The 25,273-nt window shown below is 39.4% G+C and overlaps 1 protein-coding gene across 1 annotated transcript in view; it reads right to left on the bottom strand.

Annotated features, from left to right (window-relative positions):
- ASPH (aspartate beta-hydroxylase) overlaps positions 1-5,375 on the bottom strand; it is a 110,820-nt gene extending 105,445 nt beyond the window's left edge. Inside the window, exon 1 of the mRNA XM_068187976.1 lies at positions 5,050-5,375. Within this exon, the coding sequence (XP_068044077.1) occupies positions 5,050-5,110 (61 nt within the window). The 5' untranslated portion in view covers positions 5,111-5,375. The remainder of the gene's footprint in view (positions 1-5,049) is intronic.
- Positions 5,376-25,273: the final 19,898 nt, after the last annotated feature.

Raw genomic sequence — 25,273 nt, 5'->3', positions numbered from 1 at the left:
AGTGACTTCCTGCATACAGGTAAGATCCATTAGAAAACACAGAGCAGGCCCAAGATTTCAGCCCACACGGGATCAAAAGGGGCATGAGAGCTTTAGTGTCTTCATCAAGTGGCGGCATCTCTGGAAGTTTGGAGAGGACTCTCACAGTGCTTCAGAATCCTTCAGGAGAAAAACAACTGAGGGGAATGTGTCAGGCTCTTTGTATTTATGTCCATCCTGCTACACTAAGTTATCAATCTTAAAACCCAAAATAATACATCCTTGAGAAAAAGTAAAGGAAGTACATACAAATACCTGGCAACATGGGAAAACCAGAAAGGCATGAAAGCATATACTGTGCTCAAATTGAATGTTTCTACTTCCAGAGTAACTTTGGCAGCTACTGCACCTGTCAACAGTTAATGGTGTAGAGAAAGTCTCATTCAGATAAACCTTAAGGGCTGACTTTATAGAGCTCACTTAACTCTAGTAAGAGACAAATGAATCAAGAGTCTATTGAGGATTCACTATTTCAATGCAAATCTGCTCAAGTGAGCTGAGAAATACCTGTGTTAACCATTTTAAGATTTTTTTATATCACTTTCATTGAATCAAAGCTAGAAAACTGACTTGTTTGAAGAGTTACTGCCTCCAGTTTTGTACAGGACATTTAAAAAATAAAAGGAAAAAAAAGAGAAGAATGGCAGAGAATCAGCAAATGTAGCAATTTCACCAGTGTCACTGCTGCAATGTACCATGCAAATTAGTGATGCTTGGACCATTACTGTTGCTACAATTTTTTAATTTGGCAGACTATTTTACAATATTTTAAAATGTCTTCCAGAAAGGCCACCCTGAATAAGACACAAAGCAGACAGATGAATTATAAAGAGCTGTCTACATTTCCATGGTTTTGCTATTTGCATTAGCATCTGGCATTAATGGCAAAAATACAGGCTCTTCAAATAGTTGTAAGCAACTAAACTAGGCAATAGGATAAACTTCCAAAAGAAATCACTGCAGAATTTCTTAAACTGTATACCAAGTTTCCACCAGTGAGACACAAAGTATTTCTCATTTGTTCACAACAGACCTACAGAAACTCTAACACAGCAATAACAATTGGTTGTATATTTCTGCAGACAAATAATGTTACAAGAAAACACTTTGACAATGAATTTTAAAAGCCAAATCAAGACTTTGAGCAGCACACTAACTGAATCATGAGAATTCTTTTTGGTTCAGCAAACACTTGGACTTTGGTCATTTTTGGTCAGCAAACAGTTTGACAAGTCAAAATATTTGTTAAGCCCCACTGAGCGTCTGAAATTTACATCTCATTTATGACCTCCAACACCTTAACACCCTTCTTCCTAAGGGTTTCAATACAAAAAGGGAATAATGGATAGATTATACTACAAGAAATCAGATGACACACTACACAACTGTAAAGAGCATAAACAAGCACACTGGACAGCAGCTGAGGTCAGAAATTAGAGAGACCAAATTTTTATATAGATAAAAGCATCATATTTAAACAGAATCTGTGGTGCAAGAAAATGAGATGTTATACCATAGCACAGGTGGGTAGCTGAGAGACACCATAGAATGGATGGCCAATCCCACTTCAAGCACTGATGTGAAGCTCAGTGTTCCCAACAGAAGAACTTCAGTAGCAAAACATGACCTGTTTAGTTAATGAATTTTCTCTGCTCTTTGGGTAAACTAGAAAGTTAATGGAGATCCTCACCCGGATAAAAGCACACTCTAACGTAGTCTTTACAACAGAGATGAGACAAAAAGTGCAAATTCTTGCAAATTAACAGGCACAACTTCTTTCTAGAAGTGATACACTGAACTAAAAATGTTGTAATGATAACAAAAAATTACATTTGGTAAGTACATTGGGTCACCTTGAACGCATATCAGAAAAAGCCCCAAACAAATCTGAAGAAAGTTGAAACACCAAGAATTAATCAAAGAACTACAGCAAGGGGCACGAGAGGGTCCAAAGGATGAGTTAAAAAAACGTCAATACATTCGCACATGTAAGGAAACCACGTGGTTAAAACAGCAAAATGAGAAAATTATCATCTCCTGGGATCTTGCAGAGAAAAGTAGAGGATGCCAGAAGATTCTCAGTCATTATTGTAGAGATTAAAGAAAATTTACCAAAGCAATGTTAAGAGTTCTTTGTCATCATAGAGACTGAAGGCAGTACAGCCTCAGAACTGAGATAGGACTATGAGTTTTTTAATATAAAATACAGTTCTCTGTAGATACAATGCTTCACATTGGAAACCTGTGGTTTGTATGGTGCCTAGCCTAACAAAGAACTCTCCCACTTAACATCAGAGATACAAAGAAAACAATTATTGCACAACTCAATTTCAATAAAAATTATGTTTAAGTCCTCTGTTACATACTGTAAGACACAATATACCCACACAGCAGCATAATGATAGTTGTTTTATAATCTGAACTTCTATAGGTAAGCATAGTTGACAAAGTAAACCATCGTTTTTCAGCCATCTGTATTTCAAAAGTTCACTGGGATGCTGATCCTCAGTCTTGCTGGAAGGCTTCTCTGTAGGCACCTGCCAATGCCCAAGACATTTCCACATTTCACATCTCATGAAATCTGAGGGAGCTGATTCATGACCAGGTGTTACACATTTGTTTCCGTAACAAAACTGTCCTTCATCTCATGATGCTTCAAGTAACAATGCAGCAAGTATCTATTACTTGGTCCAGTCTTTAAAATTGGTATTCTTCCGAGAGGCCAAATCTTTACAATGGATTCTGCAGGCTAGTAATAAGCAGCCAAACCTTCCAGTAAAGATAATAACAAACACATGTTTCCCTAAGTATCCCCAAACTGTTAAATTTTCCCCTGGTTTTCACTTCTGTATTCTAAATAAAATTATCGGTATAGTCATAAAATTCTGTAAATCTAATTTTCAAAGAATAAGTAGCACTACAAAGCTAAAATAAATATTTATTTTTATTAGGACTGATTTGACAGGTTCTAGTATATGAATTCTGAAAGTAAAAGCTAGAGTTCTATTTTTAACTATTTTTAGTTCCACTTCTGACAATACAGTGTACCTGAAAACACCTATATAAACTACAGTTAGAACTTAATCTATTTGTAGTTTACTGTAAATATTTTCTGATAGTGAAACCTAAAAGCAGATTACTGATGCTGGCATTGTCTTGAGTGTACAGATTTTGAAATAAGCTGTTAGCCTCAGTGGCTTGAGCTGTGAGAAAGGCCTTGGCAAGAAGCCACATCCTCTCTCAAGAACTGCTGTGAAAGTGAATACTTCTATCAAGCAAAAAGTGTCTCAGATTTGAGGTTTTCGTACTTCTCTGTCTCAATTACTTGCCATCTCAAAATCATTTCCTCATCTGACTTTCATATCCCTTGATTGTGGAAAGCTTACTGGCTGCTAGGAGCACTCTGCTCCTCCCGCTGTTCCTTTATTTGCACAGGAGTTACCATCCCTCACCTCTCTCTGCAGCTGCAACCGTGAAAACAGCATCAGCTTCATGCTGTAATTGCTACGGTTGTCTAAGGGATTCTAACTAGGAGTGTTGTATATTAAGAAATTTAAGAGGTTACATGTCAGTAGAGTGCCTAACACATTACCCATATTGCTTCATCCCCTCAAAGACATCTTTTAATATAAAGAGAGAAAATTTTACTCAGACTACAAATAAAAACCCATGGAATGCTTTCTTTATTCAGTCAGAGATTCAGTTTACCAATAAATTTATTTTTCAGATATTGACAAACATGTAAAGCGATATTAAAAATATTAACTACCATATACAACACGGACGTATGTTTTTAAGGCGTTAAAATTGAAAATCTGTATTTAGCATGCTTAATACTGGGTAATCATCATAGCATGTCCAGTCTAAGCAAAAACTGTAATTAACATAGACTAACAGCATAGGTCAGCAATTGAAAAAAAGGACTTTTAAATAAAATAAAAAACCACTTCTACAAACATTGCAATATTATCTCTAAACTCTTTTAAGCTTAAGTGTATTTGAAATCTTTCCCTCTTAATTCAAAATGTAGTAGGTAAACTAATCCTATATGGTTCAGCCTTTAATAAACATTGTTCACACTATTATTGCTATATTCAAAGAAGGACAACAGATATTTCTGTGTCATCACCACATTTTATCACTAGACATCTGTGCACACCAAGCTCAAATCCAAATAAGCTACGACACGTAAACACTCAGTGTGTGGTAAAAAAACCTCCTTTCTCCAGTACAGCGTGCATGGCTGCATAGTGACTCCAGAAGTACAGACACTCTTCTCCCCTCTTTCAGGCGCGTACTGCTATGCTGACCAACGCCAATGAACACAAAGTGTCCGCACACAGCGGTCTGTGAGCAGTCAGATTTGTCAAGGGATTCTTTATCGGTGAGGTGGGGGATCACTGCCTCAAAAAACCCTCCTGCTTGCATTTATCTGTGACTCTTCCTCCTTGCCTCGAGAGTTACAGAAACCATCAGCTTAGGTGCTCCTCCTACAACAGATCTAATAATTTTGACCTAACCAGGTCAGTCTGAGGAGATATTCCACATCCAAGTTTGGATACGAGAATATGAAAAACTTGAGACTGGGGCATCCCGGTTCCACATCATCTTCCGGGGGAAGAGGTCGCGGGGGTACCCACAGATGCTGAGGCCTGCCCGGCGCTCATCTCATCCCTTCTAGGGAGCTTTCGAGGGGAGTCCCCGCCGCCCAGGCCCGACAACTTTCTCCTCCACGTGAATTCCCTGGATAGGGAACGGCGGGAACGCGAGGGACACATCACGGCCATCCACCCCTGCGTCCCCCTCCCCAGCTCCCGCAGCGCGGGAGGAACCAGAGGGGCCGGCAGGAGGGGAGGGAAGAGAAGGGCAGTAGAGGCAGGGAGAAGGCGCAGCATCCCAGCGCTTTGCCTGGCGGCTGCCCCGCATCGCGGGGACGGCCCTTCCCTCCCTCCGGCTCCGGCCCCCTTCCCCGCAGAGCTACTGCCTCGCTCTCGCAGCAGCGCCGCTCACCTCTCTTGGAGCCGGGGCTGGGGCTGCCGCCAGTGGCTCTGGAGCTCTTGCGGGAAGCCATCGCACCTCCCGTCGGGCAGCGCAGGGGGGCGGAGCGGGAGCGCGTCGGGAGCCGCCGCCGCCGCCACCCGAGCCCTGCGTGCGGCGGGAGCGCGCTGAGGCCCCGGCAGCGCGACCCCGAGCGCTCCGCAGTCCCGCCCCCGCGCCCGCCGCCGGCCAATCGCGCCGGCGAGGCGTGGCGCCGCTCGCCCCCGATTGGCGGCGGCGCAGCGAGGAGGCGGGGCGGCGGCCCGCCGGTCGCGCGCGCCCGCCGCGCTCCCCCGCCGCCGCCGCCGCCGCCGCCGGCCCATTTGAACGTGGCACGGGCGGGCGCGAGCGGCGGCCTCTCGCGAGGGTTCGGGCGCGCGCGCGCCGCCAGGGAGTGGGGGCGCCCCCGGCGCTGAAGGAGAGAGGCGGGGGAGGCGGGGGAGGCTGGGGAGGCTGGGGAGGCTGGGGAGGCTGGGGGGACAGGCGACAGGGCGGCATTTATGTGGCGACTCCGCCTAAAGCATCCCGCCCTGTGCCTTAAACCGCGCGCCGCATCCAGTTAAACGCCCGGGCTGTGGGAAACACCGTTGATGTGCATAAATGTCTAACGGTCTAAGAGGATTGGAGCTAGGCTCTTTTCGAAGGTGCCGAATAATAGGACAAGAGGCAATGGGCAGAAACTGATGCACAGAAAGTTCCACCTGAACATGAGGAAGAACTTCTTTATTGCGTGGGTGACGAAGCTCTGGAGCAGATTGCCTAGAGAGGCTGTGGGGTCTCCGTCACTGGAGATATTCCAGAGCCGTCCGGACACAATCCTGTGCCGTGTTCTCTGGGCTGGTCCTGCTTGAGCAGGAGGTTGGACCAGATGAGCCGCTCTGGTCCCTTCCAGCCTGACCCATTCTGGGACAGATTCTACGGAACGGCGTGTCAAACCTTCCAGAGAGCACCTTCGCAATCAACAGAGTGAAAGGGATTGACGTTCGTCGCATCAGACAATGAGTTCCCCACCGAGGCTTTAAAAATACTTTTAATTGACTCTGATAAAATAAACCTGGGATTTTGCAGAAGTTCTGGATGTCTCTTGGTAGCGATATTCAGTTTGACACTGGGTTAAATACCAGTTTGGCATGGCACTAAAAGTCTGAAAGAAAAGAGCAAAACCTAGCTTTGAGTCCTGACCATAAATACAGTGTTTTGAGTCTAAACAATTTTGCAAATTCGAGAGCTTTGCAAGTGGACATGTGGAGAAGGAAGCCTTTTCTCAAAACAAAGGTTAGCACTGTGTTTTGAATAGTAATGCCATGAAGCTAACCAGAAACAATTATTACTGGAGAGCATTAATCATGATTTTTAAATGAGATTTGCACTTAAATGCTGAGTCAAGTAACAGGATATCAGTACAGACAGCAGAAGTAAAAGCAACTAGTTTTGGGAACATCAAAAATAGTGATGCCTACTTCTTGGTATCTCTCATGTGAATTAATTTGTATCTAGTGCAGTTGAATATCTGAACTTTTCACTTGGTTATGGCACTCTACCAGAGTCTTATTTTCACATGATGTGTTAGTATTTAATATTTTTTGAGATGCTTCCCTTTTGTTTGGTGAGACTAAAGCTGCTGGACAAGTTTAAAAGCTGCTAGGGAGGAGTAGGTGTACTCATGACTGTAGAATTTATAACAGAAAAGCTAACAGGATGAATTATTAACATTTCAGCAAATTGGAAAGTACAATGCAAGGAATAAATTGTCCTAAGAAGAACACAAAAAAAAAAATGTAATCTGGTACTGAGATTACTGAAAATATAGTAATTAGTAAAAAAAAAAAAAATGGATGTGTGACTATATTCTTGCAAGTAGCAATTACTGTTGATTGATACAACAGCTATTTGTGGTTAATGTGGGACACAGTTTCCTGAGGATACACTACTGGAAATTGTATTTTGATAAGAAAAGAGATACTGAGAACGTTGAAGCTACTGGACAGGCAGGGACACTTTGAAGGATACTGCTATTGTTTTACTGTTGATGCCTTGTGAAGGCTGACCTAGAACAGAGGCTAGACATAGTTAAAGAATAATGAAGGTATTTATTAAAAGGCCTCAAATAGACCCACCTTGGGCAGCAGAAACCAAAATGGCCACAAAAATGGACAACAGGTCACGGAGTCTCCCAATTTTATAAGTTCCAGTCCATTAGCATATTGGAGTTAATTGTCCAGTTACAGCTTTAGCCCATGAAGTCACATCCTTCTTGTTTTCTCTTTTCAGTCCGCTGTTGTTTATGCTGTTGGGCCTGAGATATGGATTGCTATCCTTGGGTCCCCAGCTAGAGAAAATATTGTTTTGTCTTCCTATTCTGTGGCAAGAGCTTCCTATTGCCTAATATGAAGCCTAGACTTACACACTAAAGCAGAATACAATCTGAAAAATATAAAAACTAAAACCTGAGGCATCACGGTGAATGAATCTTTTGGCTTTAAATGGACTGTGAAATTCCTTACTTCTGTTTACTTAGGCACACAGCTACCAGCACTTTTGGTGTATTTTAGTACCTGCTTGTATACTCTTCTGCCCAAGAAGTCTCCCTTGCAAGATTAAAATATACTCCCAGAGGTACAAATGCTCATACAGTATTGTATGCTTATGCTGATCACCATCCTTCTGCATGATCTTGTCATTTGGAGGTTTCTGTTGATCTCTTACAGCATCAGGACTTTTTCCTCCCAGTCCACTGGCAACTGTAAACTCAAGAGGAATGTTAGATAAGAAGGACGGTTGTCTTCTACTGATCAGAGAACATTTTTCTTTTATTTCTGCCTGATATCTCTGATCATACATTCAAATCTGATCATGTCATATGGTTTTAGATGAAGCAGATGTTCAGCTTAATTTGCAGAAAGCAGCAGGCCTGATTTTCCTACTGGGATCACCTGAGCACAATTCATGTACAGGCTATGGGATCCGTTTTGTGCTATTGAAGCAGCTTAGGACAGGTTGATATCAGTTCTTATAGACAAAGAACACCTAATTTGAATTAAATTTGCCAGGGTGACTGTTGCTACAAATGGTATGACAGTGCCTTCTGATCTGAAATGTAATGTAAATTGAAGTGAATATTTAAAATGTCATTTCTGGGAAAGATGACAAAGAGAAAAGCCAACAGTGTGGTTAGGTGTAAGTGCATGTGAATGGCTCACTTTTTAACCATAGTTAGTTAACTAGTTGTTTTAGAGCTACACATTTGGAATGTTGTAAGGGTGTGCAGGAAACCACAAAAAAGTAAAGATCAGCTTTGTAGGAGGAAAAGAAACAAGGCAGAAAAAGAATGAGAACAACTGGTTGGTAAGGCAATTTGGTAAGACAAAGGCAAAAGAAATTAACACCATAAAAAGAGGAGTTATAAATAAAGGCAAGGGCTATGAGACAGACCACAAAGCGATCAGTTGGAGCCTTTCTGCTTGGATCAGGCTTTTAAAAAAAGAAAATAAAAAATCCTTTCTCTTGTCAAGAATCACATTTCCCCTCACTCCAAACTGTCCTAATTGACTCCTTGTTGAGAATACAGCTAAACTAAATTTAAATTATATTACATATCATTGTATTAAAGGATAATCATTGTATTAAAGGATGCCATCAATTAATGAGCCCTGCTTGGAAAACAAATGCATGTTTTTACTGTACATTTTGTTTCCATAAATACCTTTGCATTAGTGCAGTCACAGCTGTTTTCCTGTCCTGATTCATTCAAGCACAGTGACTCTGCTGTTTGACAGAAAGAAACACATCCAAGGTGATAAGGAGAAGCAGTAATGAAATAATTACAGAAGAGAATTCAGTGTCCAATCTTCTAATTTCTAAAAGAACTGCAAATATATGACCTGCCTATAATAGTTAAATGCGATGCTGAGTGAAAAGTATTATTATGAAAGAATGAGTGACATCTCCTTAAAGGAACCATTGAATTAGGCCTATATTTTTTACTTCCTGTATCACAGCTGAATAAGACATTTTAAATTCCCCTTCACCTGTGCCAAAATCAGAGCAATAGTTTTCTGAGTTTATTTCTATTTACAGTTTTTCTCTGAATTTGTCATGAAGTCATCTGTTATACTGCTAATAGGTTGTGACATTTCTTGTATTAAAAAGTATAATAATTTAATACAATTTCTTGTATTAAAAAGTATAATAATAATAATACAAGACATTTCTTGTATTAAAAAGTATAATATTAAAAAGAATAATAAAAAGTATAACAATTATATATTTCTCATTAATAAATGAGTTTCAATTGATTATTAAGCAAAAGCCCATTCTCCAACAAGAGAGGAAAAATTATTTTGTGTCTAAATACACTTCACTGAAAAGAGGTAGAGAATTCTAAGGATGGCAATAAAAATACCATGCTAAAAACTCCAAGAAAGTGTAAGATTTTTGATTGAAAACTTAGGCATTTAGGATTTTAAAGTTTCTATTGCTTTGATAGTATTTTTTTTGTGCATGGTGAGTGAACTGTGCACCTTGCTAGCTAGTTTGAAAAGGTACTCCCACAAGAACGCTGTGTTTAAAAATGTGCCTTGGGTAAATATAGGGCAAAGAGTGTAATGAACAGGTTTTACTGTTTGTTTTCTGGATTATCAAGTTGACACTGCAACTTCTGATCATTTTTCTGGTTACAGGCAGTTCAAAGAATCAGCCTCCAGACATTTGCATTTATCAGCCAAATTTCATTAATCACTTGTGGAGAAACAGATCAGATGTTTTGGGAAGAGCAGGAGAAAAGGTGAAGAGTGTCTCACTTATCCAAAAATAAACAACTGCATTGTCTGTGTTGGTGTTCCACTTATAACTAGTTGAATCTGCAGTAAAGTATGGTGAAGTTGTTTATTCTCAATGAGGAAATGCCTATTTTATTTATTCTAACAGTGCTTCTATGACAGTAGACACCTGTTTGTGTATTCTTATATAATCCTAGAACAATTTCTAAATAGTTGGTGTTACTGACAAATAGAAGGTAGCCATTTGTTTGACAGGCATTCAGAAGGATTTAATTATCCAGAATATCAGACACAAAGAACTTGAGCTAGGTGAAGCTGGTTCAGGCATAGCTAAAGCTGAAGTAAAGTTTGGTTTTAAATTGCAAAGGTAAAATGTAGGTCAAAAGCTTGTTCTCGTTGCTCTCAGATGATTTGATCAACCTCACTGAGGAGTAACTCAAATAGCATTTGGCCTTTGGGTCAGTGGTGTGGCCTAGTAATCTGGGATTTGTTACAGCATTGCTTGGATTCTGGAGGTCTTAGTGCAGATTTTGCCAGGTCTGATTCAGGTAAATTGATCCCTGTGAGTGTAATCAAAGCTGAGAATGCAGCAAACTTCTCAGAGAAAGATTTTTCATGTGGTGATTAGATTTTGCATAAACTGTGAAAATATTTAGAATTTAAGTGATGCCTTTTCTCATGTCCCTGTGCACCAACACAGTAAAGTGTGGATTTGTTTCCTACAGCATGAGATGCCCAGAAGAAAAGAGAAAAAAATTATTTGTGCACCTGTAACAGTTATAATGTGTATTCTTGGAAGACCATGAGAAATAAGCCTTGAAAGGTATTTAAACTGGAAGTCATACCTTCCAGGACAGCTCGAATGGGACTACACTACAGATGAAGACTGCAACAAACAAGGATCAGTATTATTTCAATTATCTTATATACAATTTCCTCATTAGAGTGGCAACAAGAGAATGAGGCTTAGACAGACATTCCCAGCATGTGCCATTATACATGCCACTGAAATTAGCAGGAAAGATAAGGAGAAGGTGCTTTGATGCTAATGTACTGCCTGCTCTTTTCAAGATATCTGAATGGTTTAGCAAAAGCAGGAAAGAATCAAAAAGGTCTGTAGCCTACAGTTGCATTTGGTAAAACCACTGGAGCAAAAGTAGTGATATTTAAAGAGCTATATGAATAGCAGAAATTTCTAGTCAGAAGCTCCTGAATTTTATTTAAAAAACAAAAACCTCTATTGGCCATAAATTAGAATTCTTAAGCTTGAAGAATACATTAACAGAATTAGCAATGGATTTAATAAATTGTCCTGATGGATGATACATTTCCTATGAGTGACTTGGCAGCTTTCCAAAATCTACCTGGAATATTCTTATGTAATCAGCCATCACCAATAGCTGCTTACCCCAGATGCCATGTTGCTGCCATGCCCACCTGAAGCCTCTGGCTTCACCTGCCCAGCTGTGGCAGACAGCTGCAGGGGACACTCCCCTGCGTCTCTGGGAGAGTTGGGGAGCGGCTTGGACTGACTGCTCTGCTCTCAGTCCAGTATGGAGGAGACGCAGCGTCCAAGGAGCTAACAAAGGAGCCAACTCAAGGCTGGGGAAACAGGCTTGGTTTAATCCAGGCTCCAAGGAGCTCCAGACACCAGCTGATCCAACAGCCAAGAGCCCCTTCTGCACTCCCGCAACAGTTTAAATATGGGGGTGGTAACAGGGGGATGGGACCACCCATTACCAAATGAGGGGATTTGGGGGAGTGGAAGGTGAAGGGATAGACAAATACAAGTACCAATAGGGGAAGTCTAAGGGGAGACCCCTGGCCCTCGCCCAACCACTGGGGAGCTGAGTGATGGACAAGGTACCAAGGGGGGAAGAGGGGGATGGTTAAGCATTTTCAGGGAGATTGACATTGAGGGTAGAGGTGGGAAAACTTGGGGTAAACCATTGGGAGAAAATGGGGGTAAAGAGACAAACTATTACAGAACAATTACAGAAACATAAAAACACAATACGAAACCATGTCTGAACTAGTCTTGTTAGTTCACACTGTCTAGTAAAATAATTTTGTGAATTTTCCACATTAGGAAAGCAAGTTGTCCAAGGAGCAGCAGGATATGCTGTGCCTAAATTCCTGGAGATTTGTTTCATTTATCTCCCTGAACTCTCTCCCACCTCTGCTTCAGTAGCCTCTCATCTTCCACTCAGAACTGTGATCATCCCTGTGGATTCAGATGGTGTGTAGTGTCTGGTTAGTGCATAGCTGAATGGCTGCCATGCTCTGGCCAGCGCATACTTGCTGATTAGTCATCCTGTTGGCAAATTAAAGAACTGAGTCCTGTCTAGTGAACTTTGTATCTTCAGTTATAAATAAATAATGCTCAAGTGTATTTAATGTATGAAAGATTCTATGGCCTTGAGAGGCTTTTACATACTCTGTCATTCTAGAAGAAAGAATGGAGAGGCTTCACTTAGCTGTATTTAGAATTTAAAAACTGAAAGCACCTGCAAAAAATAGGTATACAATAGCTAGTATTGTTTTTAAAAAGAACTGTAATTGATAGAGCTTGCCCTGTAGGAAGCTTTTTCAGTCCTGGCCTCTTGCTTAGGGATCCCCCCAGCTAATGTTAGTCTGGCTGTAGTAAAGGGACAAGGCAGAAATTAAGATGATAGTGTTCATTTCAAAATTACACATTTCAGTAAACTAGAACTGATCAAATGCTAGAAGTCTGTCATGTTATTTCTTTGCAAGTAATTCTGAGGGGAATAACCTGTAGCATGAGATCTCACACCTGAGAGTTTTTCCCAGCCTCTGGAAACTACTTCTGCCTGGGGTAAGCACACCCACATGCCCCAAAATCCACAAGAGACAAAGTCTAAGTTACCAGTTAGTGCTAGCATTTCTAAACCCTCACCTGGTCCTTCATTTTACAAGATGAAAGAGTAAAGCTTAAGGTTGCTGTTTTCATGCTGTTTTCATGAAGCAAACTATTTCTATTTCTCTCTAAGCCTATTTCACTTTTCAGTGAAGAAATATAACTTAATCATAGAATCTTGGCACACTCAATAACCTGCATTCATTAGGCAAGTGACTTTTAGTAATAAAATGTTCTGTGTTTTATTCATTAATCATTGGAACTTGATGATGTGAGTAGAATGTGGACAGATCTGAGAGGAGTTTGTCTAAAATTCGCTGTATTTCTTGACTCTCTTGAGATAATGAAATTTCTTTATATTTTTTATCTGGTTTACTGCATACTTGTTTTTATTCTTTCTTAATTGTGTATTTTTAAAGCATTCTGCAATGAGCATTTTCTGCCAGCTGTAATGCCTCCATTAGATCTGCTTCAGTTTTCCACAGGTATGTCTTTCCCTCCTACTGGGGCAGAACACTTTCAAGAGTGGTTCATATTGCTGTTTGTTTACATATCCCCTGGGGTTTTTGTTTGGTTTTTGTTGTTTTTTCCCCCTGTGTATTTCACTATAATAGTTTCAGAAATTTCTATTAAAAATTACTGGACTAGTAAGGTTTATTCATGATTGCACTTAATGACAAGTAAAAGCCAATTTTTTGCTAAACTTTTCAAACTGAAAGAGCAAGTACTTCATTTATTTGAAGTAGTTAGGCATGCTAACTCTTGTTTAGGTGTAGCTTAACTTTAGAAAATACTTGGCTGTACTGAACATTCTGGGCAACAGTATACGTACTTGCTGTGCTATTAATCTTGTCCTCCTTCAGTGAGGGGATGGGGATATGTATTTGGTAATCAAAAGAATAAAGTCTGTGACACAGAAATATGTGACTTCTTTTGTTTGACATGACACAGCCAAAGCAGGTCTGTTTGCAAGCAAACTGGAAGAAATGTCTTTGATTAAATACAGGTAATTAATATTTACTGCGATAAAATATGTAAAGAATAAAAAGTGTTTGTGTGTGTGTGTGTGTGTGTGTGTGTGTGTGTGTGCATGTGTGTATGAAGCAGTCTGAACCAGGCAAGAACAAAGGCTAAATCCAAGAGCCGTCCAAGGTGGGGAGTGGGAGTCAGTGGTGTTAGATTTAAATGGAGTGGGAACAGGAAGCCAGAATACCCATTTGTTAAGAGCCTATTTACATAAAGTCTCTGTGGTGCATTGAATTGCCAGCTGCCAGTTCCATCTGTCAGGTATAAGCTAGTGTTTTCCTCTGGGGAGCAGGGAGTAGTAATTCACCTTACAATTTGGGTATCTTGTAGGTGTGGTAGTCATGATAGTGTATCCTGTACATTATGAGGAGAGACTACTTTGCCATGGAAGTGCAATATCATTCCAATGGAAAGTTTTCTGGCTTGTGGCTATGGAAGATCAGTTACATTGAAGTGTTATCATTCATTCTTAATAATTCAGATGACTGTGAACTTTGAAACTGCGCCTATTTTTATCTGATTAGTCAAGCTAGTCAAATTTAAGGCTAAGTCCAGGAAAGATAATATTCAAAATAGCAAGTTTAAAAAAAGCTATAAAGATCTTCAGGAAGAATATTCTAACATTACACATGCAAAAGTTCCTGCATTTTTGAGGGCCTTTACCTTTCATTCCCTTGCTTTGTGTGGAATGGAGGCAGGGTGCCAAGGTCTGTATTTTATAGTCACAAATAGGAGACTGGCATTCAGAGCATGAGTGGGTCCCAGCTCCACAAGCTGAGACATGCCTGTCATTTGTCTGACATCTGACTTTCCATATCAGGATTAAAGTTATTGTTTCTCAGCAGTTAAGATGCTGTCTTCATTTGCCTATATGATGCATTTTATAATAAGCGCTGGTATACTTCCTTCTATGTTCTTTCTTCTTCACATACCACCTTAAAACTCTTGGCCACAAAAAAAAAAGTAGCCCATGGTGAGGACTGGTGCACTGTAATCAATAGGATGATACCATTTCCTAGTAGTCCTTGGCTGTCCATTTGTGGTCCTCTATGCTGACTTACAGGATGTGTTCCTTTGCAGAAAGGAGAAGCCTGTCATTTATTGTGATGGTCAAATTCTTCTGGTCTTAGCCGCAACATCACTGTGAGTGAGAAATAGCTGAATGGAGCAATGCCAGCAAGAGAATCTGCCCTTTGTTTCTTTTTTGTTTCCCATGTGAAATTCATAAGCACAGCTCCTATACTGGCTCTAGGATAGTGTTGAATGACACATAGAGCTGGATCATACCAACTGTAATTCTCTTGGTTGCAGTAAACTTTACTGATTTACCACTGTAAATTCTCTGGCCATAGGCTTGTAGCCCTCAAATTATGTTATCTGGTTGGAATGTACTTGCCTGTGGAGTCTAAGAATCAAACCACCCTTAAATCTTCATCTTGGTTAAAGACTTCAAATTCTGATGCTCCTTTCTCAAACTTCTTGCTATGTATTTTTCTAATGCAAATTCAAATTCATTTTTTAATGGTAAGACTTCCACTGACTTCCATTTACAAAGTCATTCTTTATCTTTCTGAATTTATCAGGCTACTACATTCTTTGTAGTAAGGTGTTTTACAAACTGACATCATCCATTGTCAGTAGGAGGAAGTTGACGTTGTGAAGGTCCAATTACACTGCACTGTGAGACTTCACTGCAGATGTAAAGGAAGATAGTAATATGAACCTACAACACCTATCACAACACATTAACTGAAGTAATGAAGTGTTGAGCCTAATACTGTAAAGAAGAGATCTTATTTCTTCTGTTTGCTTTACTCATGACTGGCTACTAAAATGGCATAAATGTTAATTTAGAAAAACAGCCTGTGAACCTTTTGTATGCTGGTACATTTGGAACAAAATGTTTTAGTAATTAAAAGGTATTTGGACTTTGGGATGGAGCTGAGAAGGGTGGGGATGCAGGAAAGGGACAAGTGAGAAGAAGTGGCAAGTACAGTTAGGGAATTTTATGTGCTCAGGTGGGTAAACACGACCCATACAAAATTTTAGTTGCTTAAACCCAAATGTACTTCACTAAATTGATTCAACTGTCTTTAATTACATTTTTATAAAATCTAACTTTAAGCCATAATGTGGGCGTTGAGTGGACATTACCAGAATACAAGGTAGCAGAGAGTTCCTGCACTGAGAGCTTGCTCTACATGGGGAGGACGTGTCCTAAGAACTAAGAAAAGGCGTAGAACCTACCCCTACCTGACATTAATATAATACTGGCAGACATGGTGTGTCCAACATGATCCTGGGGAAGAGATGGTTGTTGTTTGAAAGGGGAAAGTACTGTGACATTAAGGGGAGTGTGGAAGAAGCCAAAGAAATGGCAACTGAGTGGAGCTGAGAAGAAAGGTTGACTGATGGCACTGTGCTTAGTTAATCCAATCAAAAGTATTAATAAGCAGCTAATTACTCTAAGAATTTGGACTTTGATGATCCTTGTGTGTCACTCCCAACTCAGGATATTCTATGATTCTATTAAATAATACTCCATTAGACAAATAGACCCATCAGTGGCCATCAGTGGTATGGCTGGAGGATATTGCTATAACAAAAAGGCAAGACAGGTAGTCACCTGCCTACTCCAGAAGTCCGTGGTGTTTCTCAGCATAATTTCATATCACAAATGAGAGCAGCCTACAGGTGATTGGTTATCCCCACAACAGAACTGAGTGTGTTTATTGAATCCCTAATTGCGTAGCTCCTCCACTTGTAGTATCCAAATACAGACCAGCTAAGTCTGTTTCTCTTCTTCATAGTGGGCTGCCACTTCCATTTGCATTAATGAAAAAGAAGAGAATAGAGCTGCCCTACTGTAATGCAGTTACAGAAATGGGCTGAGGGATGCCTTCAGGGGAGATGTAGGATCTTGCTCTCTGTGAAAGCAGGTGAGGGTCTGAAGTTTTATTTCTGTGAAAGGGGAAATGATGTTTGCATCTCTACTAGAGGACCACTCTTACCCCATGGGGAAAACCTGCACAGAGATCCATTCCAACCAAAAACTCCTTTGCATACATGGAGTGTCATTCTTAAGGTGGTTCTGCCCACTTTTATCTTTGCTTTATCCCAGGATCCTGTAGAGAAAGAGGTGTACCTCAGGATATAATGAGCAAAGCAAATGTCTTTGCTGTCACCTTCACATCTTCTTTCACTGCAGCCCACTCTAGGCTCCCTTTCTTTTGTTCACATCATTCCAAAGGCAGGATATAAATACCACCTTTTTGTTTGTACAGTATATAATAGCTCAGGTTCAAACACAGTTTTATGCAATACTAATGTATGAGTTTGTATGTGGTGGTTTTGTGTGTGAGCTTAAATATCTGTATACATATCTGTTTATTAAAGCCTTACTATAAACAGGCTATTGGTAAAAATTTTCTCATAGAGCTTCACAAGTTTTAAAAATAATGCTAAAGAGCTTATTTTGACCTACATATGCCAAGGTGTGTCTTGGAATTGTGTTTTTCATCCCGTGCTAACCTATACTGCCAAAAGAGGAACTTGTCTTAAGTCAGAATAAGAAGAGAAAGTGGCAGGTGAAGTATTTCTATTTTTTCCCCTTTCCTTTCTAATAGCTATAAAATATCTGAGCTTCCTGGACTGACTGCAAATGTGGCCTTTTGGCTCACCCCCGTGACTGTGAGTAGTTGGATTTCTATTGGGGGTTGCCAGTGGCAATTTGGAGGCTCTGGGGAGCAGGAGGATCAGTTTACTTTATGTTGTTACTGAATTTCGTGATTTGGTCCGAGGAGTGGTTATTATCTTGTTTATGTATTATTGAAACCTTTAAAATATTGTCAGTGATGCCTACAGCATTTAAATCATGTTATCTAGTAAGTATAATTAGTTACATAGTGCAAAAATACATCCTTGCAAGTTAAAATCAAGGAAGTTTTCCATATTTTTATAAATTTGAGTAACTTTATGATGCTGAGTTTATTTGCTTGCATATGCATTTTTATTTTGTATAACATTCTCATTTGCAGTGCCTGGTGGACGATGAAAATAAATTAGAAGTAAAATATTTAATGGAAATGAAATTACCTTGGAAGTCATCTGCATATTGAAATATAATATATGATAGGACTTTGTTCTTTTTCACCAAAAAATCCTATAACAGTTAAAAGATAAGAGAACAAGATTCAGTACATATAATCAGTTCTGTTTTGCACCTAGTCTAGAAACAGTAATAAGCTTCTGCTCAAGCAAAGGGTTAAAAAACAAGTATCAAGATCTATGCTACAGCAGCCAGTTACTCAGGACTGCACATGTGAGGAACATTCCTTTCTAATCTTTGCAGGTGATCGGGTTATGCCCTGGCATGGGACCATGCTGTGCTCATATAACCTTCAGCTGGCTCAGCAAGTGACTATTCTTGAGTTGCTGACAAATCATCCAGCCCCTTAAAAACTCTTGCAATCTGTATGTGCTGTATTCATATCATAGGGAGTGTAATGGTACTAATATAAATCTGTTTTATGTTAAATGGCATGTCCTTTAGTTAGAAAGGTAATTAATTACTTATAATTTCACAAAACAGAAATCTGTTTTTATTAAGAACTTCACAATTCTCTGAAAATACAGCTTTTCTTTCCCTGGAGAGAGATATTCTTCTATTCATTATTTTTTACTCTAGGACAATCTTGATATTCCACTGTCTTTATTTTTGGTCTTTGCTTCTGTCAAGCATTTACTTATTTTAAACTAACATAACCAAAAGAACGCTAAGTGCTTTCAAGAGGTTTGTAAATCAATATGTTAAATTCTTCTGGGCATTAGAAGCACCAGAGCTGGGGGGGGAGCTTGTTTGTCACCAAAGGCAAAGGGGAACAACCTACTGTGTCTAGTGTAATTTACATAAACCATTTTGTTATTTATCCTAGTTCCACACAGTACTGTTCTCTTCCTGCTTTAGATCTTCTTGCCAAATTAATATTTTGTAATAATGGTTGTACAAATACAAGTTTTGTAATTTATTTCAGTGTTAAGAGCTATCCTGACACAATGGGCAGGTAATTGTGACTTGAGAATGGTGTTTAAGTTTGGCACTATAACCTCCCAAGTTCCCTACCAGCCAAAGTTTTTCTGTTATTTTGAGGGAAGCTTCAGTAGTTCTGTCCAAGAAACTAGAAAAGGCTCTCTGAATAAACAAGAGCAAGTCTAGCATTCTTGTTCCAAATCCTTCATCTTGAAGAAATGGGAAAAGATGTGGTTTGTGAGATCCTATAGGCTTGGAGTGGCGTGGGGCCAGGCTGAAATAATGGCAGTTAACTGCAGCAGAGACGGGGCTTTCCTTGGCTGGCTCAGGAAGAAGAGTTGTAGTTGCCTGATGGTAATGCCCAGGAAGTGTCCTCTCAATTGTAGCTGTGCTGCAGTTCACAGAGTTCATGCTTTCTCTTACCCAAACAGGCAGCACAAACATGAACACCAAAAACCTGAACACCGCAAACCTGGCAGCAATGACAGAGTTCGTGTCACAGAAATTAATCATGCCAAAGCCCTCTGAAGCAGAACTGTGTGATACATGTGTTGCTTGACTGAAACAGATGTGAAAAAAGAGCCAATTTGAGCTAATGACTCAGTGGACCCATGGGCACAATTCTTTTGTTGCTAAATTGTATCTCAGTAAACCTGATAGTGTTGGGAATAATGGTATGAACATACTTCTATTACATGGTAGATTTTGCTCCTTTTATTGAGCGTATTGCTCCTAACTGTGCACATTTAATAGAAATACAATCGTGTGTCTTCTTTCCTCACTCCTCTTTTTCATATGTACTGTCAGATCTCAGTTTTTCAGGGGCTGGATAGGCAGAAATCTAGTAAATGTAATCAATGACCAAGCAAATCCAGCAAACTGTAATGCAAGATATGACTTGAAAAAGGAGAAAGCTTCATTGGCCATGGAAACCACAGAACTGAAGCCGAGCCAAACTGGTAGGTGTGGATACTGAAGGTGTGGCTTTTCTGCTTTCAGAGCATGGCTGGCCTGCATGAGGCAATTCAGATGACTCTGCCTCCAATAATGTGGTTGAGCCACCTCCTAGATAACATGGATAAAGTCACCAGAGATGTTCTGAACAGTTGGCTATCAACCTAATATGTGGCTCCCTGTTCACAAAGCCTCACTGGATTTGAGAATAAAGAGAAGGTGAACAGGGACATGGTTTAGCTTCTCAAATCCAGAAGCAAAGGGCTGATCACCCGGCTGGCCTGTATGTGCCTAGAGGTACAAAGCAGATTTGACACAGTAGTGTTACAGAGAAGATTCATTCCCAATGAGATTGGAATAGTATAGACCTTCTTAAGTGTTATTTAACCATAGCACCTGTATTAACAAAGCGTAGCTCCAGGAAGACAGTTGCAGTAGCATGAAGATTTGGGGCCGCTCAGAACTCTGTAAGCAATACTCAGAAGGCTGTCATAAATGAAAACAATCTCTAGCTCACTGTTGGTACAGCTGAGCACCAAAGAGTGATTTCTGCTTTTGTGCCAAAATATAGCAGGTACAGTCAGGTCACTCAAGGGAATGTGAAAGATCTATAAAAAATAGGACATAAGATCTGCACAATAATACCTGCACATATCTCTGCTGACTCAGCCTTTGTATTTAAAATGTCTCATCTCTTATGAGACACTACATTTCAATCTGAGTCTTTTTTGAGAGACTATTTTGAATACCCACACTGACCAAAAAAAAAAAAAAAAAGACTAATTGTAGTCACATGTTTTGTATTAGTAGAAAGGTTTTAAGGGCCTGTTGTATGCATAGGGATAAAAGGCCAGGGTTTTTTTCTGAGGTGTAGCTGTGTATGTGATGTTTAGATTCTAGAGTCAATTTGCACTGCCTCAGACCATGGCTGAGGTCAGAGAAGAATCTTCTTGCTGAGAAGTGGCACAAAGTGCAGAGATGCAGTTTGACCTAGTAGGTTCACAAATACAGTTCAGCATTTCACAGACTTAGCAGCTCAGTTTTGAAGACACTGTGGGTATAAATGAGCTTAGCACAGTTCCTGAGCTAATGAGCTCTGACTCTTGCTACTGCACAATAACTGGGGCACAGAGCTGCACTAATGCAGATTTGTTGCTCTGCAGCCTGGAGCTGGCTCATTGTTCTTAGATTCCTGTGATAATGCTGGGCCCACACCATGCTCAGCACAGTCAAAGCCTGTTGAGGTCTGTCTGCACCCATCAGTGCAGGCTGATTTGGGAGGTTGTTTCCAGTGTCCTTTGAATGAGTCTCAGATGAGTCTTATTTTTCTGCCCTTTAGAAGTCCTCTAGTACCAAACTACTTTTTGGACACTAAGTAGAGTGTTTTTTAGGCTTCTGATTTACCACCATTTGCTGATGAATAAAATTACTTTATTCTAGATAAATGTGAGTTCAAAACACCATAATGGAGTCTGAGACAGTGACAAAAACTGCTATAAACAGCTGGCAATAATTTGGGGATTTTTTTTGGGATTTGGTTTTGGGTGGGGTTTTTTTCCATGGCTTTTTTGTGATTTTTTATTTGTTTGTTTGTGTGGGGGGTTTTTTGGGTGGTGGTTTTGTTTTTGTTTTTGGTTTTTTTTTGGTGTTTTTTTTTTTTTTTTTTTTTTTAGTCTTCAATTCTATTATCAGATGTATGAATGTGCCATTTTGGCAAGGTGTCATTTTCCAGTTCATTGCTTTAGAATGTCATGTGAGAAATATGCATTTGCATTACAAGTCACTTTAATGGGTAATTGGATAAATGCAATTTAATGAGAGAAATGAATTTTTTAATCAATGTTTATGTAATTCATCTGTCAAAAAATTACCCTTATGCTATAACATTAAGAGAAACAAAATAAAATAATGAGATGAATAAATTATCACATACTGAACACTTGTGTTAGATATGCTCTTTCCTCTTTTCAGTTGTGTCTATTAGTAAGGCTTTTGCAAGAAAAGAAAATCATGATGGGGCAAGTGAGGGTTTAACAGAGATTTCCAGTTTGCTTCAGTCCAAATTTAGACAGTGGCCTTTGTGCTAGAAGTCTCCAGGCTGTATCCTGTCTGAGATTCAGAACTCTGATGCAGATGCCCAAGTCCTGGTGTATACAACTTTCCCCACAGCAGAGTGTCCCAAAGCCTTCTGTGTTTGCTAAAGATGTTATGCTGACACATTCAAGTTTCTGCTTAAGAATGACTTCTATGGTTTTCTTAAGAAACTCCCTTAGGACTACATTTGGATTAGAAAAAGGAGGAAGTTTGAATTCATTTTACATGATGTTGGTGATCTGGACTGCTTACAGTCAAAGATCAGAAAAAGGTTTTAGACCTTTTTTGAAAGGTCAGAACACGGAAGGTTTTATCTGGGATGGAGATGAGCATAGACCATGGACTGACAATGGGGACACTCTGGTAGAGGAAAGTATTGGTCAATCTGTATGATCACTTTTGGCTCTCAAAGTGAAAGAATGTATTACATTTTGTTTTATCTGAAGAATGTTCTGACACTGATGTCAATTAAACATTAACTCACCTCTTTACCAGATTTATTTCTGTTTTGTATAATGGCAGTGCCTTTTTGGGATTTTACTAAGGACTACTAAATGGGATTGTAAACTGAAAAGCCAATTTTCATACCTTGGAAATGGAAATAGATTTGTATCTTTTACAGGCTGAGAGCAGAGAGGGTTTTGCAACCCCAGCTTCTCTAGGGACTTATATATATGCTCAGGTTGTACCCCATAACTCTGTCCTGGGGTAAAATTCTCCTTTGTATGATTTCTGGTTGCAATTCCCAAAACTAGTATCATGAGTTAGAGCAGCTGTAAGTTACAAAGAGCTTTAACAGGCAGTGGGTGTTCTTCATGAGGCAGGCACTGAAATTCCTAAGTTGTGTTTGCATTCACAGATACATTCTATGCTCTTCTTACATAGTATAAGAAAGTGTTTAATCTGGCACCTGGGTTTTCTTTTTCCTTTAAGGAAGTTTACATCTCATCTGCTCTCAAGTATCTTACTGAGACCTGAGACACAACCCAGGGAGTTAGCCTTTTGCCTCTATGGCAACAAATGACTCCTATTTATTCTAGCTGAGCATGTGGTTAGGATATCCTTTTTAGGATACCTACATAGTGCTGCTTACTCTTTGTAAGAGTATGATTGAAATTTTATTTATTTTAGAAAAAGAAAAGTATCTTGCTCAAGACTATTAATCAATACTTTTTTGATATATTAATATTAATACTTTTAGATTTCATTAATATAAAATATTTACCTTTACTGCTGACAAAATGTGGAGCTTTGGAGAAATACATAAAAACATTACAGTGCTATTAAACGGTCTCTAAATACAAAAGGAGAATTAACTTTTGTTTTTCATGGTCTATTTAGAAAATTGGGAAAACACTAATGCAGGTTACATCTTTCTCATATATAACACAGCTGTTATTTGTAGTATGGGCAGAATTATTTTTTTGTCATTTTCAAAAGTATGTTAGAAGTTATTATCCTCTTTGTACCCAAATTATAAGATATTTTGCACATAGCCAACACTTCTTTTGTGTTCATTTTTTCAGTTTTTGCTGAAGTTTTTGAGAGTAATTACAACCATGCTGGTTTTCTGCTGTGACTATGTGTTTTGTCTCAAAGGAATTAAAAAATATAATTCAAATTTTAAAGGTTGTACATTTGCAATTATTATTCCATAAACCCGCTCATTTGTTTTCTAGCCAAACTAATCCAGGGCAGGGGTTAGAAAATTTACTGAAGTTTTTCTGCAGAGATTTCTACCCAACAGCAATACTCAATTTGAGGCTGAGAAAAAGTGTGATTCTCTCTTTGCCAGTTTAAGCTCCTGCTAGGTGCAGCGAGGTTGCAGACTTGGTGGCTCCTGAAAGTCCTCCTACTGTGACTCAGATCCTGCCCAGATTCCGTGGATAGGTAAGAGCCTACCACCACCTTGGGGTGAAGCAAACACTTGAGTGAAGTGTTGGTGAAGCCTTGCTGTTGAAGCACAGAGACCATAACACAATCGCCATAGCAGTAATGCACTGCTGCAGTCCTGCAGTGCAACACTGCAGCATAAATTGGAAAGCATTAATTTCAGTGATAGTTCTGAAAAAAATCTCTGTCCACGCCTTTCTAGGCTTCCTAAACAGGCAGCACCAAGGGAAAAGAGTGCTCTGAGCTCCTACGGAGTGATTCAGCACTTTTCAGCGCCTGTCTGGGTGCTGTGTACACAGAGAGCTCATTAATATGTGTCTTTTTGGAGTATTGTTTGTCCTTTTCCCAGTGGTACAACAAACGTGCTGCTGTTCCCATGACTTTTACCAATTCCCAATCTGTGCATAAGTTTAAAAGTGCCTACAGCCTCCTCAGCAGAGGGAAATTATTTTGCGGTGACATAGAGAATTTAGAACTCAATAGCACTTCTGGAATAATACCCTGTTATGAGTGCTTACTCCAGAATACAATGGCATGCAGAGCCCCATTGAGGCTGTTGCAAAATGGCTTTTAGTGCAGCATCTGGTTTTGGTCAAGCTTGTTGTGTATTGCAGGGCCAAAGGGACTGTGGCTGCAGCCCTCTGGAAGAGAGTGCAACTTTAACCTCATTTCACAATATTTTCTGTGGGAGTTCATAGCACACAACTGATCCTGTCATTTGCTTGTGCTGGTATTCCCCTGTCTCTTCTTAAAAAAAAGCTTCTTGTTCTAGTAATTATCACCAGACTATTTTGAATAATATAATGTCCTCCTTTGATTTTTTTAATGGCAGTTGAAACTGTTAAAACTTCTAATTTTTTAAAAAATTATTATTTTATCTTTAATCTTGTAAATGTTATTGTTGTCAGCAATTTAGAAAATACCTTGTAGCAATTTTCAGGAATACTGTATTCTTCCTGGAAGTTGAATTGCTCAGTCACTAGAAATAGAAATTCTGTGTTGGACTAAAAACACTACAGCTAGTGAAATTCTCCTGGAACCCTAGATAAAAACATGTGGGAGTCCTAGAGAAATTCCCACAATTAGACAACATTGTCAGTCCCTGGATATTTGAAGTTGTTTGGGATGTGGAAACATTTCTGCTTTATTTTTACCCTTACATGGAAGCTTTTTTATTATCAGGTAAAGATAGTTGTATAGTGGAAAAATATGATAACTTTAATAGATTGTTTGAAGATGGAAGTACTGTAATTACTATAATTTTAAGAGCTGTTAACCTAGACATTCTTACCAGACTGTCAAATTATATAATATCAACTAAGTTGTGAACTAGGACAAGGGGTAAACAGAACATTAATGCAATTGACAGGCATTTAATATAAATACTAAAATAAAAATACATTAACCATCTGAACTCTATAAAATAGTTTCAAAGTCTTACATCGTTTTCAATGTCACGTGTTTGATACAGTACACAGAATTTCTCAGGAGTAAAATTCCTGACCAGTCAAGCACATACCAAGAGGAAGATGTGTGACACTATTT

The sequence above is a fragment of the Anomalospiza imberbis genome, chromosome 1 (assembly GCF_031753505.1).
Source record: "Anomalospiza imberbis isolate Cuckoo-Finch-1a 21T00152 chromosome 1, ASM3175350v1, whole genome shotgun sequence".
NCBI classification, from domain to species: Eukaryota; Metazoa; Chordata; class Aves; order Passeriformes; family Viduidae; genus Anomalospiza; species Anomalospiza imberbis.
This window is presented reverse-complemented; position numbering and strand designations above follow the sequence as displayed.